Source organism: Gavialis gangeticus, unplaced genomic scaffold, assembly GCF_001723915.1.
Source record: "Gavialis gangeticus isolate Ggan-Ray unplaced genomic scaffold, GavGan_comp1, whole genome shotgun sequence".
NCBI classification, from domain to species: domain Eukaryota; kingdom Metazoa; phylum Chordata; order Crocodylia; family Gavialidae; genus Gavialis; species Gavialis gangeticus.
The window spans coordinates 210,659,810-210,680,354 of NW_017729032.1; the positions used below are offsets into that span (position 1 = coordinate 210,659,810).

At 42.0% G+C, this 20,545-nt stretch overlaps 1 protein-coding gene across 1 annotated transcript in view; it reads left to right on the top strand.

The window, feature by feature from the left end:
- The window catches only part of DSCAM (DS cell adhesion molecule), a 737,680-nt gene that overhangs the window by 543,239 nt on the left and 173,896 nt on the right, over window positions 1–20,545 (top strand). The window contains exons 13-15 of the mRNA XM_019523886.1: window positions 1,318–1,414; window positions 2,889–3,017; window positions 13,002–13,169. Of these exons, the coding sequence (XP_019379431.1) occupies window positions 1,318–1,414; window positions 2,889–3,017; window positions 13,002–13,169 (394 nt within the window). The remainder of the gene's footprint in view (window positions 1–1,317; window positions 1,415–2,888; window positions 3,018–13,001; window positions 13,170–20,545) is intronic.

The following is a 20,545-nucleotide window of genomic DNA, read 5'->3' on the forward strand; positions in this document are numbered from 1 at the left end:
TCAGCATTAGGAGCTGTAAAAGGCTTGATTATGCTTATATAGGATGGACCCTTCAGAGATTTTCAAAGCAAAAATCAGGGAAGGCTTTATTGAGCATATAAACTGTGATTTTTCAGAAGCTCAGAATTTAGTTAAATGTGGATGGATTTTAAACAGGGGTGGAAAATTCCTATCCCCTGCCAAATTACAGTCCATTTTCCAAAGCAGGAAGGGATAAAAGCTGTTTGAAGAAGAGGTCACCCAATTTTTTTAAACATGGGTAACACAGGTTCTTGAAAACACCTTGAACAATTTGGGCTGACATTTTCTAAAATAATCAAGACACCCCTTGTGTGGAAAATTTCAGTGTAACAGTTCAAGTTTGTTCAAGTGATATGTAACTGAAAACAGGGCCTTACACTGGGAAGTGTCAGGCAACATAAATCCTAGGTGCTTTTGTCAGGCTTGTCTGTTTGTGTAGGGTTGCTGGCCTGTTTCTCAAGCTGAAAAAGAACTGTTCTCAGCACTCTCCTACCAACCCTTCATGAATTTTTTCCATTAGGTTTACCTCCAAATTGTAAGGAGCAGACAGCCTGACCTCATCCTCTTTTAAAAACAACATGCTAGGAAAAAGTTTCTTTCATTTCTCTACAGGAAGATTTTGTGTCAGATGTTAGAGAATCAGTATTAAGCCTTGGATCAGTAAGAAATTAGAAAGCTAACTGCTTATAACTGAACTAAGCTAAAAGGAGAGTCAAGTACTAGCAACAAGTGACTCCCAATCTTTCACTGGAATTCAGCTCTTGTCATGGTGGAGGTCAGTAGTGTAACTGGGGAGGCTGAGTGGAGCATCAGCCCCCGGGCTCTGACTTGCAGGGGCAACCAAAGTGAAAGCCCCCTTTGGAGTCTGTACTGTGATGGCAGCAGCAGCAGTGGGATGAGGAGAACCTCTTGTACTCTCTTACTGCAACTACTTCTCTCATTTCCAAATTCCCCTTTGTCCATTGCCACCAGCGATGTCAGCTGGTAGCACTCAGTGGCAATGATGGGAGCTGCGGGGGTGGGGAGCAAAAGTGCCTGTGAGGTTTGGGAACCACTAGCCCAGGGCACAACTCTTAGTTGTTATTCCTCTGCTAGGTACCAATATTTGGAATTTAATGGCATTACACGGCTACACAGAATATAGTATAATGCTTGTACATTACACGTATGGATATCTGTTGCTGCAAAGAAAGATGGTTGGTGTAATTTCCCCATGCTGTACCTGAAACAAGCTTCCATTTGTTCATTTTTTGTGCATAATGTTGAATCAATTGCTTCTTTTCCAACCACCTATAGATTTTACCAACTGTGCGTGAAGATTCTGGCTTCTTTTCCTGCCATGCTATCAATTCCTATGGAGAGGACCGTGGAATAATTCAGCTCACTGTGCAAGGTAGGAAGAGGACAACATAAGGAAAAAAACAGCTATTGTAGTACAGTAAGTGTATGCCGTGCTCAGAAATCTGTTTGGGGGGAAGTTCTAGTCCCTAATTAAGCATATCCCTAATTGTCAGAGAAATTAGATGCTGCCTAAGAAGCGTAATCTCATATTTTCCAACACCAGAGATGTAAATCAAAATGAAGCATAAGCTTTAGAGTCTTTATAGACATGTATTGTTGAGTAAGGGGAGTGTGTTTATATGCAGTAGCTGACAATCTAATTATCAGATTTAAAAATCCATACAGTACATATTCTGTAGGGACAATATCCAGGAGGGCGTTCTACTATTATTTTTCTTTAAAGAAAGAAATTGGTTTGAAGTAAGAGTGAAATACACCAAAAATGATTTGCTTTGATTTTTTTTTCCTGGAGAAATGTTAAATCTACTGTCTATTTCAAAACAACATATTTCAGGTTTAATCAGTCAAAATAAATTGTAATATATTTGTGCAATCCAAACTCTAGTAGTCTTTATTGCCTCGGGCTGGGGTTCCCTCCTCCCATGGGTTGGCAGAGGAGGGGTTCAGTTACGCAGACAGCAGCAGGTTCTACAGTGGCTGTGGTAATGGTATTTCAGCTGCAGAGTAGTGGCAAAATACAGCCACTGGCCACTACTTGTTTTGTGAGCAACACTTTCTTATTTGCTTGTATGCCTTGAAGCTGGCACATAACAAATTTCTAGTACTTGCAAAAAATGTCTCTCCCAACCTGTGGTTTCATGTAACTACAGGTTTCCTGGCATGTCTGAACCAGTCCTGTCAAAAAATCCAAGTGCAATCAGGAGCCGGATTCTCTTATGCTATGGCTGCTTTATATTGTTCTGGCATCATAAAAGGACTTTGAAGTGAACATAAATTATATTACATATAGTACATTACAAATATTTAAGTTATTGGTATTAAATCATTTGGTTATGTAAAGGAGTAGGTATAAATAATATTTAGGTTCTGGGTTTTAAACCTTCCTTTTAAAAATGTATATGCAAAGGATTGGACTATTATGCCCTACCCCCATCCCACATATAGCCCTAAAAGTCCTGTCTTTATGTATATACCATCACATAGAGACAAGATGTAGAAATACCAATGCAGTGTGACAGTCTTTGGAAAAAACGCCCCTGGCATGAATATGAATACTCTAAAAAGGAGTGCTATGTAAGCAGCATTGCAGCATGTTTGATCTATGCGGATCTAACATAAGTTTGTAATTCAAGAAAAATTCAGTCACTTCTGAAAAGTGACCTTTCCTTCCTCCATGGAATGTTCATCAAGGGGTGGGTAAATGAGTCTAAATATTAATGTGCGAGTAAAAGAAATGGCACAAGACCTTACTGCTGACAAACCATGTTAGAACCATACTCGTGACTGTGACTCATGCACAGTACTGGCCTTCTTTGGACTAAAGCCAACTCCATCTGTTCACCCAGAGCCCCCAGACCCGCCTGAAATAGAAATCCGAGAGGTGAGAGCACGCAGCATTGCCCTCAGATGGACCATGGGATTTGATGGGAACAGCCCAATCACAGGCTATGATATTGAGTGCAAGAACAAGTCTGGTAAGAAATATACTTAATTTACAAATGACTGCTTTTTCTTAACTCTTTTAGTCTTTCATCCTTTTGCTTGTATCGTACATGTTAAATCATGAACCAAAAGAGCCTGAAAAAACTTTCTTCAGAGTTTACTTTTTCTTCTACAGTGGTTCTTCTTCTGTCATTTTGTTGGTTTTGTTTTCTAGGGACATTTTGTTTCTTTTGGGACTACTGTCTTGTCTTTTCTTTTTTAAGCTACCCACAGGTAACTGGCATGAGGTCATTACTACCTTTTCCTTCTCCATTTTTTCCCCCATTTTTCCTGTGGGACAGTTACTTTAAAAACTGACCTTTTATTTGGGGTACTGAACTTTAGGAATTCTCTTCAATTGTATGTGTGATTGTGTGATGCTTCACCTAGACAATAGGCCTACCAACCAAACTGCAGCCTTGGGAAGATACTAGGATAGATAAAGAAAACTGTGCAGTAGCTTGCTTAGCCACAATGAAGAGTTTGCAATGCCCTATTTGAAATGTTGAAAGGAACAGGTTAGCAACAGGTATCTTTGGTACCTGGTGAACAGATCTATTTCTGCTAGGTTTAGCATTCAGCCTTATCATCATACAGCTCATAAGCACAGCTGACCCAGTTGTCACAATCACTGCAGGTATGTTAATACATGTTCTTAAGGGGAACTACAGTGACATTTTAAACTGTTAAAAGTATGAACTTAAATATCATAGCTCTGGCCTGTGGGGCTGAAATTCATTTGCTCTTTAGGATAAAATGTGCATATTGGTTGGAGTTTCAGCTGTATTTGAACAGTTGGCAGAAAGAGCTACGAATTAGGTTATGATAGCAATTTCATATATGCTTTCTTACACGTGATGTGTTGTTGCTGTGTATTATGCTGTTAACAACATTAAACACATTAACAGCTTTCAGATAAAAGACTCAGGAACCAAAATGCTAGGGAAAAAATAAAGATTATGGAGCAAATCTGAAAGTGGTAGTGAAGAACAGTGAGGACTTGGTGAACTAGGAGAAAGCAAACATTACTCCTAATTCAGAGAAACATTCAGAAAAGTATCAAAATACAAATTTATTTTTAAGAACATGCTCAAGTTTCAGAAGAGTCCAGAAACACACTCATGCATGTATATTCCATTGACTCATGGCCTAAGAAAGGACTAGAGAGGACATTATAGATATGACATATTTATCTTATTGCTAGATTTGAATGACATGAAGAAAAAATGTTGCATCTTTTTTGTTTTGCTTTATTTTAAGCTAGCCCTTGTATTGGAGAGTGTGGCACTGTTTCTTTGAAGAGCATCTGGGGACACAATCCAAACATTTATATTATTTGAAAATATATATATGATTGTCACTGCAAAGATTTTGCTGACAAAGTTAAAAATAATCCCCGGTTAGGGAGATCCAGCTGCTTTCCTCAGTTAGAATGAAGGAACAATGTAAAGGGGATGGAAAACAGGCCAGAATTAGAATTTATCTGGTAAATCTGATAGAATCATTTTACATTACATTACAGAGTACAAGCAAAGTGAAATGATCAACATAGTGTATTTGGATTTCAACAATATCACATGATAAACCACTAGCAAGATAGCATAGAAGAACCATCCCCAATTGAAAAAAAACCCATTAGGATATGTTATAATGATAAAGCTGGAGTTAAGAAAGAAAAACACTGGATGGTAAAACTGGTATATGAGATGTTACTTCTTTTTTGATCTCTATATAAGTAAGCAATTTGAGCTCAATTCTGCAAAAACCTGAAGAGTTTCAACTCACAATGTGTGATTTAGTCTTCAGAATCAGGCCCAGAGCTGTGGTTCTCAATCTGAAGTTAATTTTCTTGATTTATTGTGCCCAGTTTTGGGTCATAACCAAAACTATCATAAAAAATATGGAAAAGCAGCAAAAATATTAAAGAGCTCATAAGGTTAGTTTATACAAAATGGCTAGAGAGAGCTAGAATGGAAAATGGGAGTGAAGAGAGGTCATTATTTAAGTTTTAATATGTTCAAAATATCAAAAGTCATTTTGATGAAGCATTCACACAACAGATCACAAACTTTTGAAATCCCCTAGAGTGCAGAAATAAAAAATAAGTGCAAAAATAAAAAATAATCTGCATGATGGTGGTCAAAGAAAATGAGATACTTAAAAAATAACACTGCAGATTACTGCTGGACATACGATCTAGTTGGTAGGGTGATGCCAAAGAATATTTAAGAGGTAATTGATGTTCTTTTTCTGTGACTTCTGCCTCAAAGAATACATGGGAAATCCTTGGGCCAAAAACTATTCCAGCTCTTGGGCTTCTAAGTGGACTTTGGTGTCTAAATATGATTCTATTCTATCCTGTTCAAATCCCTGAAAATTCAAGAATGCATTTACTTTTGTTAACATGCCATTATCTTAAGCCTAAAGACTGAATCACAAAAAAAGCACTGAGAAGAACCCATCAACCCATCATAGTCAGGTCCTGCCAGACCAACCTGATGGCCTTTTATGACCAGGTAACTAAATCCCTGAATGATGGTGTCACCGTGGACGTAGTCTTCCTGGACTTTAAGAAAGCCTTTGACACTGTCTCTCACCCCATTCTCATTAGTAAATTGAGCAACTGTGGCATTGATGCCTACACAGTTGGATGGGTCAAAAATTGGCTGATGGAGCGCACCCACAGAGTGGTGGTGGACAGGTCGTACTCAACCTGGCAGGATGTGAATAGTGGGGTCCCCCAGGGCTCGGTCCTGGGGCCTACACTGTTCAACATCTTCACTGGCGACTTGGACGAGAGGGTGGAAAACACGTTTTCCAAGTTTGCCAATGACACCAAGATGTGGGGAGAGGTAGGCATGCTTGAAGGGAGAGAGAGGCTGGAATTACATTTAGACAGACTACAGAAGTGGGCGGATGGTAACAGGATGGGGTTCAATGTAGATAAATGCAGGGTGCTGCACCTGGGGAGAAGGAATCCACAGCATACATACAGGCTGGGGAGCTCCCCCCTTGTGAGCACAGAGGGAGAAAGGGATCTTGGAGTCATTATCGACTCCAAGATGAACATGAGCCGCCAATGCCAGACCGCAGCCAGCAAAGCCAACTGCACCTTGTTGTGCATCTAAAGATGCATCTCAAGCCGGTTCAGAGAGGTGATGCTCCCCCTCTACGCAACATTGGTCAGGCCACAATTGGTGTACTGAGTCCAGTTCTGGGCACGTCACTTTAAGAAGGATGTGACCAGCCTTGAGAGGGTTCAGAGGAGGGCCACCTGCTTGGTTGGAGGGCAACAGGGCAGGCCCTATGAGGAGAGGCTGAGGGACCTGAACCTGTTCAGCCTCAGCAAGTGGAGGCTGAGGGGGGTTTGGTGGCTGCCTACAAACTCATTAGGGGAGATCAGCAGCAAATAGGAAGGATCCTATTCCCCCCAGTAGCACCTGGGGTGATGAGGAACAATGGCCAGAAGCTGCTGGAGAATAGGTTCAGGTTAGAGATTAGGAGGCACTATTTCACTGTTAGGGTGGCTAGGATCTGGAACCAACTTCCTAGAGAAGTGGTCCTCGCTCCTACCTTGGGTAAATTTAGAAAGAGGTTGAATGAACACCTGTCTGGGGTCATGTGATCCCAGCGTGTGCGCCTGCCAGTGGCCGGGGGTCAGACTAGATGATCTGTTAAGGTCCCTTCTGACCCCAAACTACTATGAAACTATGAATCAATGAAACCGTTTGTATTAGCTGTTTTTTGGGACTTGAACGGGATGCAACAGGGTTGTACTTAATTGCATGAGTCCACTTACATGCCTAAAAGGTGGAATGGAATCTAATTCCTTAGGACTCTGTTTCCACAACCATGGTTCATAACCATACTGTTTACTCCTAGTATGACCATATGTATATCTTTTGGACTTTATTTTACTTGAGTGTCTTGTTTGCAAGCCTTAAAATGTGCATCAGCTTAGAAATACCTCCTATTAAAAAAAAAAAGGAATACAAATTTTTGACACACATCCTGAGCACATCACCCAATTCTCAAACCAATCCACTGTTCCCAGGCAAATATCCATGTATTATCCAAGTAAGAAGCATTTCTACCTCACACTGTTTTAAAAAATTGTGCATACCTGGCCAAACATGGAAAGTCACAGAAAGTAGGAAAATTAAGTTTTCCCGAGTTTGTTGAGAACATAACTCATCAAAGGCCTATAAATGAGTGATAGCAAAAGAAGGCGAGCATGAGGGGCACACTGAGAGGTGGTGAAGAAGCATTCTGTAAATAGAGAACCCTCCAGTGTTCAGTAATCCTTTTTAAAAAGCATTGTCTGATTATAGTTAAGTGTACTGCTTTTAACCCTTGTTACTCACACCATAGTATGTGGATCCTGGGCCATGCAGGTGCCAAGTGATACAAGGTAAAACATGAAGAGCAAGAGTGGGAAGCATAAGGCAATACAGAGCCAGCCAGCTAAAAGCAATGTACAGCTCAAGGAACACCATGACATGGAGTTCATCATAGCACCAGAGAGATGTACTATGGCCCCTAGTTCCAATTAAAGTGTCAGTGGGGCAGGAGAAGCATTATGGGTTTCACTTCCTTCTACCAAGAGTGGTAGCGCATCTCAGGGTATTCACCTCAGCACCTGGGATGTTACTGCCTGGACTGAAAGAATGCTACTTCTACAACTCACAGGGCATTTATACATGTGCTCCAGGACAGTGTGTGTTGGGTATGAAGTGGGGGCACTTTAATTAGAGTAGCTCTGAAAACCACTGTAATTACAGCACCTGGAACATCTCATGTATCAGCATCCCCATCCGGAAAAAATAGTCACAGGGGCATTTTAACTAAAGTTCGTTGAACGTGCTGTAGTTAAAGAGCCCCCACCACCATATTTCAGCAAGGGGATGATGATACATGTGAAGCTGGAGTCTACTGGAGCACAGTAATTACCATGCTCCAGCAGGCTCAATTAATCAAGTCTGCTCCGATGCCTGTAATTACAGAGTGTCAGAGCAGCCTCTCTGCATGTGTATAGGCTCCCTATAAGTCTTTAGGGCCTTTCAGAACAGGACTTTTTTAAAAGTTAACAGCCATTCAAGATGAATGGTGTAGTTAATCTTCCTCACAGCTATTATTTCAGGCTCTCTGCAGACTCAGGCAGATATTTTTGTCATACTTGGTTTTATTTTCAGGCTTTACTTCATGTCTAAGAAGACTGGAAACTATTCTAAATGCAATTTGAGGTTCTAATTTTATCAAATGGCACCAGGTGCTAGGGCTTCAGGCTTGGGGTTCTAGTGTCTCTCTTTGCTATCATCTTTAATCAGACCCTGCCTTCAGATAACTGCTCTGTGGATACCAAATTCCTCCAGGCTAGCTATGCAGAGAAAGCAAAGAGTAGAACATGTAAGTAGGTGCCTCATCATGGTTGATCCCAATCTGTTCCTGTTTTCTCCCACATGCAACCAATTTTGATGCTGAATTTTTCCAAGGAAGGGAGCAAGTTTCACAGCATTTTTCCACTTTTTGGGCATGTCTACATGAGGCGCTAAATGCGCAGTAGACTAATTCTATTGAGCATTAGCATGTCACTGCAAAAGCTGTGCTATTGCACTAATAAGCAGTAGAATTAGTCTGCTGTGTATTAGAGTTACTAAAAAGGCATGTGCCAGTGCTACTGTGCAGTAATGCCAGTTACTGCTAATTCCATTAGTATCTGTTATTATAGGTACTAAACTTAATGTACTGTACTTAGGGCATGTGTAGACATGTTAATGCATGTGTAGACATGCCCAGTAAGGACTATGCCTAATGTTTAACCTTCATTCTACTCACCTCACTTAAGCACAACTACTCTGCATATGGATTTACAGAGTTAAGTCTTTTGCCAGCAACACAAGAAAGACAACTTCAAGGGGACCATGCAGCTTTAGCAGTCTGTCACAACTAGGTGCAGTTTTAAATTGTGTCACTAGATGTCATCACACACAAAAAGTAGAGATTGCAATATAGTAGCCAGAAGCATTATTCAATCTTTTATCCCAAACCAGGAATGAAATACAACTCAAAATGTATTCAGTGTTTGCAGTCACTTGATATTCATAAAACACTTGGTTAATGTATATTTTATATAGCACTGGGCATGTCTACATGTTCATTAATGTGCCGTAATTATGGCGCATTAAGTTTAATATCTTTCTTACAAGTACTACCTTAATGCATCATAATCAACACTACTGTGCATTAGCACTGGCGCAAGCTTTTTTGGTGCTGCTAATGCACAGCCGATTAATTCTGTTGCACTTTAGTGCATTAGCATGGGTTTTCCTGCTGCACTAATGCGTTGTAGAATTATAGTCTACTCTGCTCAAAGAATCTCATGTAGATGTGCTCACTGAGAACTACCTTTTTTAAAATCACTTTTTGATAATAGCAGAAAAACAAAAGATCTTTAAGCCAATTTCAGTAGCCTATCAGATGATTACTTTACCACCTACAAGGCAACAAGCATTTTATTTTTACAGTTTGCCAGCAGAATTTAAATCAATACTTGTTATTTTGCAACTGGCAAGAGCAATGAAGAGAAATTGAACATTTTTCCCTCATATGTGGCTTAGTTTCACTCTTCTCTATAGCTCCAGAAATATATATTAAAAATACTCCAAAAATAACTATACTTAATTAACTGCACTTCAGCTATACTCTGTCAATCTGGGAAGAAACTGTTTGGAAGTGTAAAAGATTCTAGTTTCCCACCTTTTTCTTATCCATGGTAAATTTAACCTTCTAAGAACCCTGGGGATTTTTCAGACTGTTTTCTCTCAGTTGAGGAGCTGACCAACCAAAATAAAAACCCCACAAGTCAAGAAAATATTTAAAAAGCAAACCAAAATAACAAAAAACCTTGAACAATTTTTTGATATCTGTAATATGTTCAAACCAATGAAACTATCATCCCTCTCCAAGAAAATTTAAGCCATTCTCCAGCCCAACTTACATCTTTTCGTTGCAGAAATGTTGACCTTATTCACTGGAGCAGAGGCTGTCTTATTGTATGTATGTGCAATGCTTAACACTGGGACACAGGTTTTAGTCAGAGCATCTAAGCACTATCACAGAAAACCACCTCCACCAAAGCTAATAATTATTAGTTACAGCTCCCTGAACCTTTGCCTAAGCTCAACTAAACTAAGGGTGAGGTTACATGTTATACTTAGACCATTCACAGGGCACTTAGAAGGTAAGCATCCACAAGTTAAATCTCATTAACTTGGTTAAGTGCCCCAAGAGTCCCAAAGTTATACCACATCAGGAAAGGGTGAACTCTGGGCTGTGATACCTAGCTTATGTTTGGGGAACTTCAGTCTGTTCCATGGAAATAAAACAAACAATTTGCAGTTCTCCATCATCCCAGGATGCATCTCGCCAACTCCCCCCCTCCCCTCCCCTGAGGAAGGATAGAACCCAGGTGTCTTGGCTCCTAGTTACACCCCTGCTGGCCAACCATCTAATGGCAAATCAGAGCTGTGCAGGCAAGAAACAGTATTGGTCCTTAACATGTGGCTGCTCACAACATGTTCTAACTTTAACACCACTGAATATTACACAGATTTAGTTAGTGGTGATGTATAGGAGGTGCACACGCACTTGCTGAGAGCGCTGATGCACCCCCTGATCAGCTGCACTCACTGCTTAGGCAATGGGCAGTGGGGGGAGGGGGAAGCACAGGTGCCCCCCCTGCAAGCACTGGCCAATCAGTGTAGCCATTCCCAGAAGTGGCCACAGACATTCCTGGAAGCACACGCAGTGACCGGCTGCAGTGATTGGCTGTGGGGGAACTCCCTCTGGGCAGTGAGATTGGCTGTGGGTCCCCGCCCCCAGACAGTGAGACTGGTTACGGGGGGCACATGCCCCCCCTGACTAAAGCAGCAGCAGTTGCCCATGGATTTACTATAGTCTAAGTGTAATGTGTAACTTTACCATCATATAGTTTAGTGGATAATTCCTTCTCACCTTGAAAATTGCTCCCAGCTGCCAGTGCCAGGCTTTGCCAGCAGGGTGGCAGAGTAGTAAGTTCTCTTAGCTGTGTACCTACTAAGGAATCTGGATGCTTTTTTGAATTAAAATTTTTGATATTTGCCTAGTGGTGAGCTGTTTCCATTTTGGTACATTCTTGTGGCTTCATTATTTTCTGTGAAGCATTTGACATTGACAAGTTTCAGACATAGGCTACTGGACTAAAGAAGTCATTGGCTTGTTTTTTTAATGGTGATCCCCAAGGTGTCTTTGGGGAGTGAGAAGCAAGGAGTTTTTAGTTTTGTTTTGTTTTGTCTGTTTTTTCATGTTTTTGCTGATATCTTTTACTGATCCAATTTTATAGTTGGGAGAGGTGTTAGAAGAGCTCTAGGGCACAATGTTCCCTAACAATACTCCAACCCTACTGCATGCATGAAGACGGTATTCATTAATTCAGATGCTAACTTTCTGCTAAGACATATAGGGATACTGTCAGTATATGACCAAGGGCACATTAAAAAATTTCCATAAAATAAAATTGTAAAAGTCCCCAGATTTTATTGCACAAATGTGCAAATAAACCCCTAAGATCTTCTAGGGGGATTGCTGCCAAGGCAACAGTTGAAAGTGTCTTTACAAAAGGTCATTGAATTTAGGTGCAGTTCATTAGCATCCACTCAGGGATTGGTGGACACCTGAATGTCTGAAGGGGAGATATTGAATGCAAATAGACAGACAAAAACATGACATTTTTCATCCACCAGAAAAGTTCTAAACATCATCAATTTTTGTATGTAAACAACATACATGTTTAACAGTCTCCACATAAAGAGACTCACAGTGTCCACACATTATTTTCACTCTTAATATACTTTCTTGTTTTTTAATTTACTATTTTTTCTGATGATTTTTTCATGATGCTGTCTACAGTGACCCTTACTGTACAACCCTACTGTAGAGCCCCCAGACTAAATCCCTAGAGGGTGTTACAGAGGTTAAGGGATGAATATAGGATACAGAAAGAGAGAAATGACAGATGACAACACGCAGGAGATGTCAAGATGATTTAGTCAGATCAGTTCCATTATTTTATTTGAACTGATTTGGTGTTATGCTGAAGAACAGTGGTTAATATGTATAGCCAAATTCTGTCTGCTTTAATACTGCATGTCAAGGAAATGTATTGACTAATTTATGCCAAATATGAGTAACCCCTCATTTCTTTAGGTATTGATTTGATCAAAATATTGTCCTTCTCTGGCAAATGCATACGCAAAACTTATGATCCACGGCTGCCCAGCGTTCAATTTGACTTCACCAGTAACCTAAAAACATGTCTCAATGGAGAAGCGCTAAGTCCTGGAAAGTGATGTCCATGCCGATCTCAATTAACCTAAAGAATTAAGCTCATGCTTTATTAAGCATAGCCCCATTGGCCTCACCCCATTCACTTGCAGAATCAAGCCATTAGCCATCTTAAAATAAACAATATTTGTCATCTTTTGGCTAGCCTTTGTATTTCTAAAAAAAATAATAAAAACCACCCATATTTATCAACTTCCTTTCAAGGCTTTTTGTTGCAATAACCAACCTTCTTTCAGAAGAAGACTGAAAGGAATTTCTTTAGGCCACAAAGTCGCATGTGTTTTTCCAAACGTGACCCCAAATTACAGTCCCCTCCAGCTCTCATTTAATTATAAAAAGACACAATAGTGACAATCCCTGTGGACCTGCTCACAATTCTCAAGGTGAGAAAAAATGTTTTGAAAGGTTATCAATGCCACATTATGATCAGCCAGAAGAAATCTCATAAAGAAATATGACTTCCAATTGAAGCAATATTGTCTCCAAGTTGATGCTGAAAATGTTTTGTCCTCACTTACAATATTAACCTAGTAAATCATTTGAATTGATAAAATGAAAGGGAATTTGTTTTTGTTTATTCCCTCCTCTGTTACTAGACTCCTGGGATTCTGTTCAGAGAACCAAAGATGTTTCTCCTCAGCTGAATCAAGCCACTATCATTGACCTCCATCCTTCCTCCACCTACAACATTCGCATGTATGCCAAAAATCGCATTGGCAAGAGTGAGGCCAGCAATGAGCTCACTATCACAACAGATGAAGCAGGTATCTTCTGGTTTTCCTATTATCTAAATCTTATTCTAATTCAAGTTTGTTTCATTGTTCTGAATCTATGTTTGAGCTGCCTTGCTAGTGTGCAGCACTGTCCTTTCCTGTGGAACTTCTGAGTATATATTAACCAACTACTTCCCTGTTGTTAGCAGCACCCTCATCTCCTCTGCTTTCGCCCATGGCATCTGATATGATCTTCTTGGTATTTTGGATACTGTGTCTTATGTGGGTGAGGTTTTAAAGTAATGATTTGGGGATTTCTTGGGTTAATGATTGCCTGAGAATGCAAGGGACTGAACTCAATGGCCCAGAAGGCACCTTCAAGTTCTATGTTCCTTTGCCTGATGTATTACTGAAACCACATCATAAGAGATGCTAAAGTATTTCAGGGAAGAATCATGACTTCTGAAACCTTACAAGGCTGAAATTAAAGCTGTTCAATGGCAGAGAAGATGCTATGCCCTCAATTTTCAACCTTGGCTACCTAAAACCCTGAATTTCAATCAATTTTTAATCATCCAAATACATATCTCATTTGTAATGATGGCTCAGCATTTCAGAAAGTCAGGACAATTTACTTAAATGTCTAAACACAGATAACAGTGCCCAATTTTGAAAATGCTGACCTATGTGATTAATGTCTTTGTTTGGCTCTTATTCCCTCTGTGTAACTTCTCAATTTCAATTAAAGTTAGTCTGCTATCTTTATATAGATTGTTTCCTTACATTAATATTCCCGTGATCTTCAACTCCAAGTGTCATTAGCTACTGCAAGATTTATGTAGTCAAAAGAAACTCTTCATTGCCGAGTTTTTATCAGCACACTTCTCGCAAATGAACCAGCAAGAAGATTACCAACCCTTTCCCCTAATGCCTGGGATAACCCTTTTGAAGCCTCTTGTTACCATTGGCAGTGATTTCTTCAACTTAAAATGGACTGAAAAAATAATATGTTATTATTTTCCTTTAGTCTGGTGGCTCTCCATTTATGAAGTCAACACAGTATCATTTTGTTCCTGAATTCTTATACAATAAAGACCTTAGTCTGTCTGTCTGTTCGTAATGATCTTGGAGCACTCTGATTGGTTAGTGAAACAACCAATCAGAGTGCAGAGCACTGCAATGACAGAGGGGATGGAGGGGACAGAGGGGATGGAGCGGGGGGATGAGGTCAGCACTGCTGGCTTCACCCCCCCCAACTCCATCTCTATCATCATGGCAGTGCTGTACCGCCCCAAAGAGCAGGGCCTGTGGGAGAGCGAAATCAGCGACACTGAAGGGGGCAGTTCGCTAGTTTAAGAATGCTGAGTGTCAACAGAATCCTTCCCCAAGATACATATGGCAATTAAATGAATAACAATCACAGCTGTTTATTAAATAAATAACAATCAAGTTTTCAAACACCCTCTCCCTTTCCTCTCCTACTAAAATTCAGTGGGAACCAGTCATCTGTATTTCTCGGGTTCCCTTGAAAAGCCTTGGCCATGCATGGATCTGTCAGTTCTGGTCTGAAAAGTATGCTGGAATGATTAGAGTTTTAACCTGTTAATTCCCCAGGTTAACAAGTTAAATAGGTTCTTGTGTTAATTCCTTTTTGCTTGGCAATGTGCATTTTGAGAAAGCATAATGGAAATAACTGGGGGCTGGAGCTTGATAAATAGGGTTCCACATCATTCTAAAGCTTCTTGATGGTTTGGACCTTAAACACTTGGTGGCACATTTTTCAGCCCAGTGCACAGGCATAGAGTTGTGTAATTCCTATTAATTTTAATAACAGGCTAAATCACGCCAGTTAAAATTTAGCCCTTACTGTGAAATCAGGCTCTCTGTTCTGAAGGACCTCAGAGTAAGAATGAGAACACAAGGGCTTGCAATATAAACCACAGAAAACCAGAGACAGCATGAGCTGCATTCGTTCCCACTCTTGCCCCCCTCTCTGCTTCTGTTCAGCATATATAATCTGCCCACAAACATCGTCAGTAGAAGGAGGAAAGAGAATTAAGAGAACTCTGCATTACATGCATCTTCACTATTTGGGTAGATGCCAAGATTCTTTGCTACAGATCAGGAAAGGATAAATAGTTTGTTCAATTTTAAGATGGATTTTGAATACAGATTTCTTTTCTCTTTGTAAAATGAACTTTGAAATATATAGAGAAATGGGTATCCATCATCACAGCTTGCAGAATCTTCCCTCCCCAGTTTACTTCACCAGCCCCTCTAAAATAAAAGTCCCTCAAATAAAAATAATAATAAAAAAAAAACTGGATTGGTTTCTGTCTTACACAAACAATTTCCCTCACCTCTCTGTGGCTACACAGATACACACATATCTTGTGGGTTTCTTATTTTTGCCTTTCTTTTGCCTGAAAATGAAGATGTTAGCATAGCATCAGTGACTGACCTTATATTAGAGACTAGCGTCCCCATTAGCAAGGTGCAACCTAGAAGTCATGTTTTATTCAGTGGTTTGTGACCTAATTTCAGGATAATTGGCCCTTTCGTTGCTTCCATTAAAGAGCTGTCCAGTAAAAGTGAAAGGTCAGTTATGTGAAAGTGCAGTCAAAAGTCACTGATATATTCAGGGAACGGTCAAAGATGGAAAGGCCAGGTCGAGGTGAGGCATACAGTATTTGTCACCAGGCTTTAGTTTCATCTGTCACACAATATGTGGAAGTGTATTTGTTTGTAATTGTTCATATTTAGTTCATTGCTTCTATTTCAGGATGGTGAAAATAGCACAGGATACTTCATATGAGAAAGAAACCTAAGGAAATGGGTAAAAATGAAAGCTTGAGAAAAACAACATTAAAAATTTAAAAACCCAAACTCCACCATTGGCAAAGGTGCAGATTATATATCATGCACCAATGTGACCCCAGGCTGTCAGCATTCTTTATTAGAAATAAACCGAAAAAGGTGCTGAAGCAAAAGGAAAGTCAAGCAAGGTGCTTTCTGCTTTCAATAATCTGGAGCTGATTTCAGGGCTGCTGGCTCTTTCTTTGAAAAATAGACTAGAAGAGCTCAATTCCATCAGTGTTTGACAGGAAAGAAAAAGGCTTTGTTGTTGCTATTTATTTTTAAAGTCTTCTAGGGAATCTGGGGTATGTGGGTCCTGTTTTTGACCTGGTGGCATGTGGGGGGAGCCAGCAGGGTGGGCAGGGGCAGGACAGAGGGGTGCAGATGACACTGCCAGGGCTGGGGGGCAGGCTTGTGGGGAGAGTTGGCAAGGCTGGTAGGGGGCAGACAGGGGTGTGTGGGCGGGCAGCTTGGGCTATGTGGGTTGGGACGAAACAAATGGTGGCAGTGCCAGCCCTCCGAGACCTGATCATCTGACTCAAGGCTCCTGAACTGTCCAATCAGTAGAGACAAGCTTAATTTGAAGAGCCTGGGGCATTGCTTGCAAGGGAGAAGTTTGTTCATTCAGGAAACCCCTGTTTAATATAATTGTCCCAGGTTTCTGGGTGGGATTTAGCCAAAGCTAAACTTATTTGGGACGCTCCAAAACATGAACCTGCCAAAAAAAACTTAAAACAAACCTTAAAAAAAAAATCTTAAAAAAAAAGAATAGAAAAATAGTAGGAAAAAAAGCCAGGATTTTCAACAACACTTAAAAAAACCTTAAAAACAAAAACCTTAAACTTAAAACTTAACCAACAAAACTTAAAAAAAAAAAAGAAAGAAAAATAGAACAATGGGGGGGGGGAGGTCAGGATTTTCCTCCCTAGCACCTATATAGTATTGTTTAAAACCCTATTATATTATGATATTATTATACACTATTTGTATACTAACTATACACTATTTCCTATAATTCTATACAATATCTGTTTATCCACTATACACTGTTGTGACAAAGTGGGAACTCCCTGACTAGCCACAGTGCTAGTCTCCCACCTGCCTGTGGGCATGCCGTCCGCCCTTCTCTTCTGCCACACCTTGTTATTCAAAAATTAAGATCTTAATTCGGTGGGAGGCTTCCCTTTGTACGCCCTATTCTCCTAGATCTATGTATGCAGCTTCAACCACCTCTATACTGCATCCCAAGTCTTGCAAATGTTCCTAACAGCTGAGCTGTGCTCTGGCCTGAGATCAGGCTCAGCTCATCCCAGTGTTAGGCCTCTCACTTTCCGCCCTATTATGGGCCACACTCATACTGCCTCCCGCTCACTGAGGCCTCTCTCATTCCACTGCCTCTCACACTGTCTCTCTCATACTTCCCCTTTGCGGGGCCATTCTCATACCGCCCCTCCTTTTCCTGGGGCCACACTCACCCTTCCCTCACCCAGAGGGTCCTGGGGCTTGTTTCCCTGCACTCCCTGGCCAGCAAGTGCACAGCCTCTTGGGCCTCTCCCATGACCCTCATTTGAGTGAGCACTAGGCAGTTACCAGAACACTGGAGTGACTCTGCCTGTAGTCCCTCACTGGGTCACTTACCCAGCTGCTCTGAATTATAGGCTCCTGACTTGCCCCATTGTTTACTTGCAGCACTTCCTCAGCTGCCCTACCCAATTGGCCTCCAGCCTACCTGTGGCCTCAGGTGCCTGAAGGCTTACCTGGACCTAACCCAGCCCCCATGTTAGCAGGGCCTACCCTTGAGTCCCCTGCTCACCAGGGCCCATTTTGTGCCCTTTCCTCACAGGGCCTCATCTCAGGCCCCATGTTCACAGGGCTTCACTACTCACCCCTCTCAACATTCACATGTTGTAACCATATCCTGGCCCCTAACTCCAGCCTCTCTCATTGAGCTCCATGCCCCTCACTCACACTGGGCTCCTTGTGCCCCCACCCCCCACAGTTGGGGCTCCTAGCCTCTGGGTGCCTTATCTCTTCACTAGGCTCCATGCCCTTTGCTAGGCTCTCCAGGCCTCTCAACTCCCACTCTGTTGCAGGCCATTAGGTGCCCCACTGTAGCCTGCTCTACACCTCCACTGAGGCACATACACTGGGGCCTAGAGTCAAACAAACCCCCCTCAGGCTCAGGTGACACTCTGGCCCACCACTCACTCCTCGGGGTCTTGCAACCCATATGGGTGCAGGTGGCCACAGCTGTGCCTGGCCCCACTCACCACTCTCCAGGGTCTTGCACCCCACAGAGGCTCAGGTGGCCACAGCCGTGCCTGGCCCCAACTGCCTCCGAGTTAAATGACCCACCCAGAGGTGGGGGCTGGGGTTTAGGTGCCCCTACTCACCTTCCACCAGGGTGGTAACTGGCCTGACATTTCTGGGGGTGCTGTTCCACCATGTACAGCCCCTCCTAGCCATCCATCCTGACACAGCGCAGTTTTAAGTCATGCCCAGGAGCAAGAGCCTTCTAACCATCCTTGTTCAACTCTTGCCCTTACCTCCTGGTGTTACCAGAGCAGCAGCTCCACCAAGAGGTGTTGTTTCCTCGGTGCCAGGCAGCAGAATAATGCCTCCAGCTCTGCTGGCCTGAATCTTAAAATGGCTTATCAGAGCAAAGCCGCACCTGCTTGTTGCCTCTTTAGGCTCCTAAAGTGGCAGACACCAGAGGTGCTCTGCCACACACTTTCCCCCCTTAGAATAGTTCCTGGGGGAGGTTCCCCTTGCTGCTGCACCAAAGCAGGCTCCCTTCAGAGCCTGTGAAAGCCCTCAAGTGGTGAGCACCCCCAAAGGTGCTCCACCACAACCATCTATAAATCTGTACACTATTTTCTATAGGACATGACACAGTACACTAAATAACTTGCTTCTTCCTTATTCATGCTCTTTCCTTATTGGTCCTCAGCAATTTCTGACCGCAAAAGTTTTCTGCGGGGGGTGGGGGGTGGAGAAGAAGAGGAGGGGGTTTTGGACCACAGTCCAAAAAACAGCCTTTTTCCACCCAACCCTCTCCCTTCCCCCCACACCCCGCACAAGGTCAGTGGGACATTTCTGATATTACCTATATATCACCAGGGATGCTGCATATCCTGGGGGGCAGGTCTGACAGGCAGCATCCACCTGGACTGTTTGTCATGGTTCTGGAATGGGAGTGTCAATTATAAGAAAGAGAAAGGTTTGAAATATTGAATTCTTGGGGTACCACATTCCAAACGAAGTTTGGGTACCACATTCCAAAGTTGCAAACTTACCATTCTGGTGATGCCACCACTGTGCTAAGCAATTACGAACACTGTGGTGGGCTCAGTGGGTGCGGATCATGGGTGAGGGGTACACGGCTGGGGGGGTTACACAGGCATGGTGAAGGGGGGAACACATACACTACAGGTGGTGGAGGTAGGGGCAAAACTACCAGGGGGTAGTATATCAAGTCAGAGTACTGGGTTGCTCCTGCTGTGCCTGCCCTGGATGCCTACCTGTGGTCATCTGTGGATCGGGGGAGAGAGGGAGGGATGGGCAGAAAAAACAAACAAACCACAGCGGCACCTACTGGACAAAGGCCTGAACTACAGAAATAGCACAGCACCACCTGATGGCAAAAGAAAGTAATTACAAGTCTTTGAGTCACTTACTGTTTGAACGCCACAAATCCATAGATGCGGCACAGTAAGTAGCAGTGGTGCTAAATAAAAACATGAGAATAGCTTTAGTTTAACACACCGAAAAGACTTTTAAAGCAGTGGGAAATCCTGCTTGTGCAAACAAAAAAGCAGTTGCAGTGGTGTAAATGGGAAGTCTCGTGGCATGTACAAATGCCCCTTATTGCTACCAACAGGTGCAGGGAGCAGAATAGCAGGGGCTGGCACTGGTCAGACCAACAGGAGGGACAGCTGCAGCTGGACCTGTGTCCTGGTGCAGGGAGAGAGCTGCTGCTGTGAATGGGGAGCAGGCAGGGGCTGCAGGTTGGGAGGGGCAACAGCAGGGCTGAAGGGGCTGTGGCTTAGGAGTGACAGGCAATGGCATGGGCAGGGCTCTGGCATATCAGGATTGCTGTGCACCACAAAGTGGGGGGGGAGAGGCAGGGGGGGAACTGTGGAAAAACATTGATTTGGGGATTTTTTAATCAGAATTTTGGGGGTTTTTTTAACAGAGAAAACCAGGATCCCTGACAATGAGATCACAAGAGTATTATGAATCATAAATTACTTATATCAATAAGTCACTTAGGATCCTAATATGGAAGGCCCTAAAGATGCATATTTTATTATTTTTACTTATAGCAACTATAAATTGGAGGACAGTCAGCTCCATGATTCAAATATTTATCCAAAGCTTAAGGTTGCATTGTCTGCATATAAGAGGTTAACATAGCATTAGATTTTTTGGATGGTGATTTTGCCAAAACTGTCTGTGGATCCCAAATTAACACCTCTGAAGACAACTGTATGAATTTATAATCTGGTATCCATGAATAACACGGTCATCAATTCCTAATAATTAAGTAAGTTGTGGTGAATGTACACTCT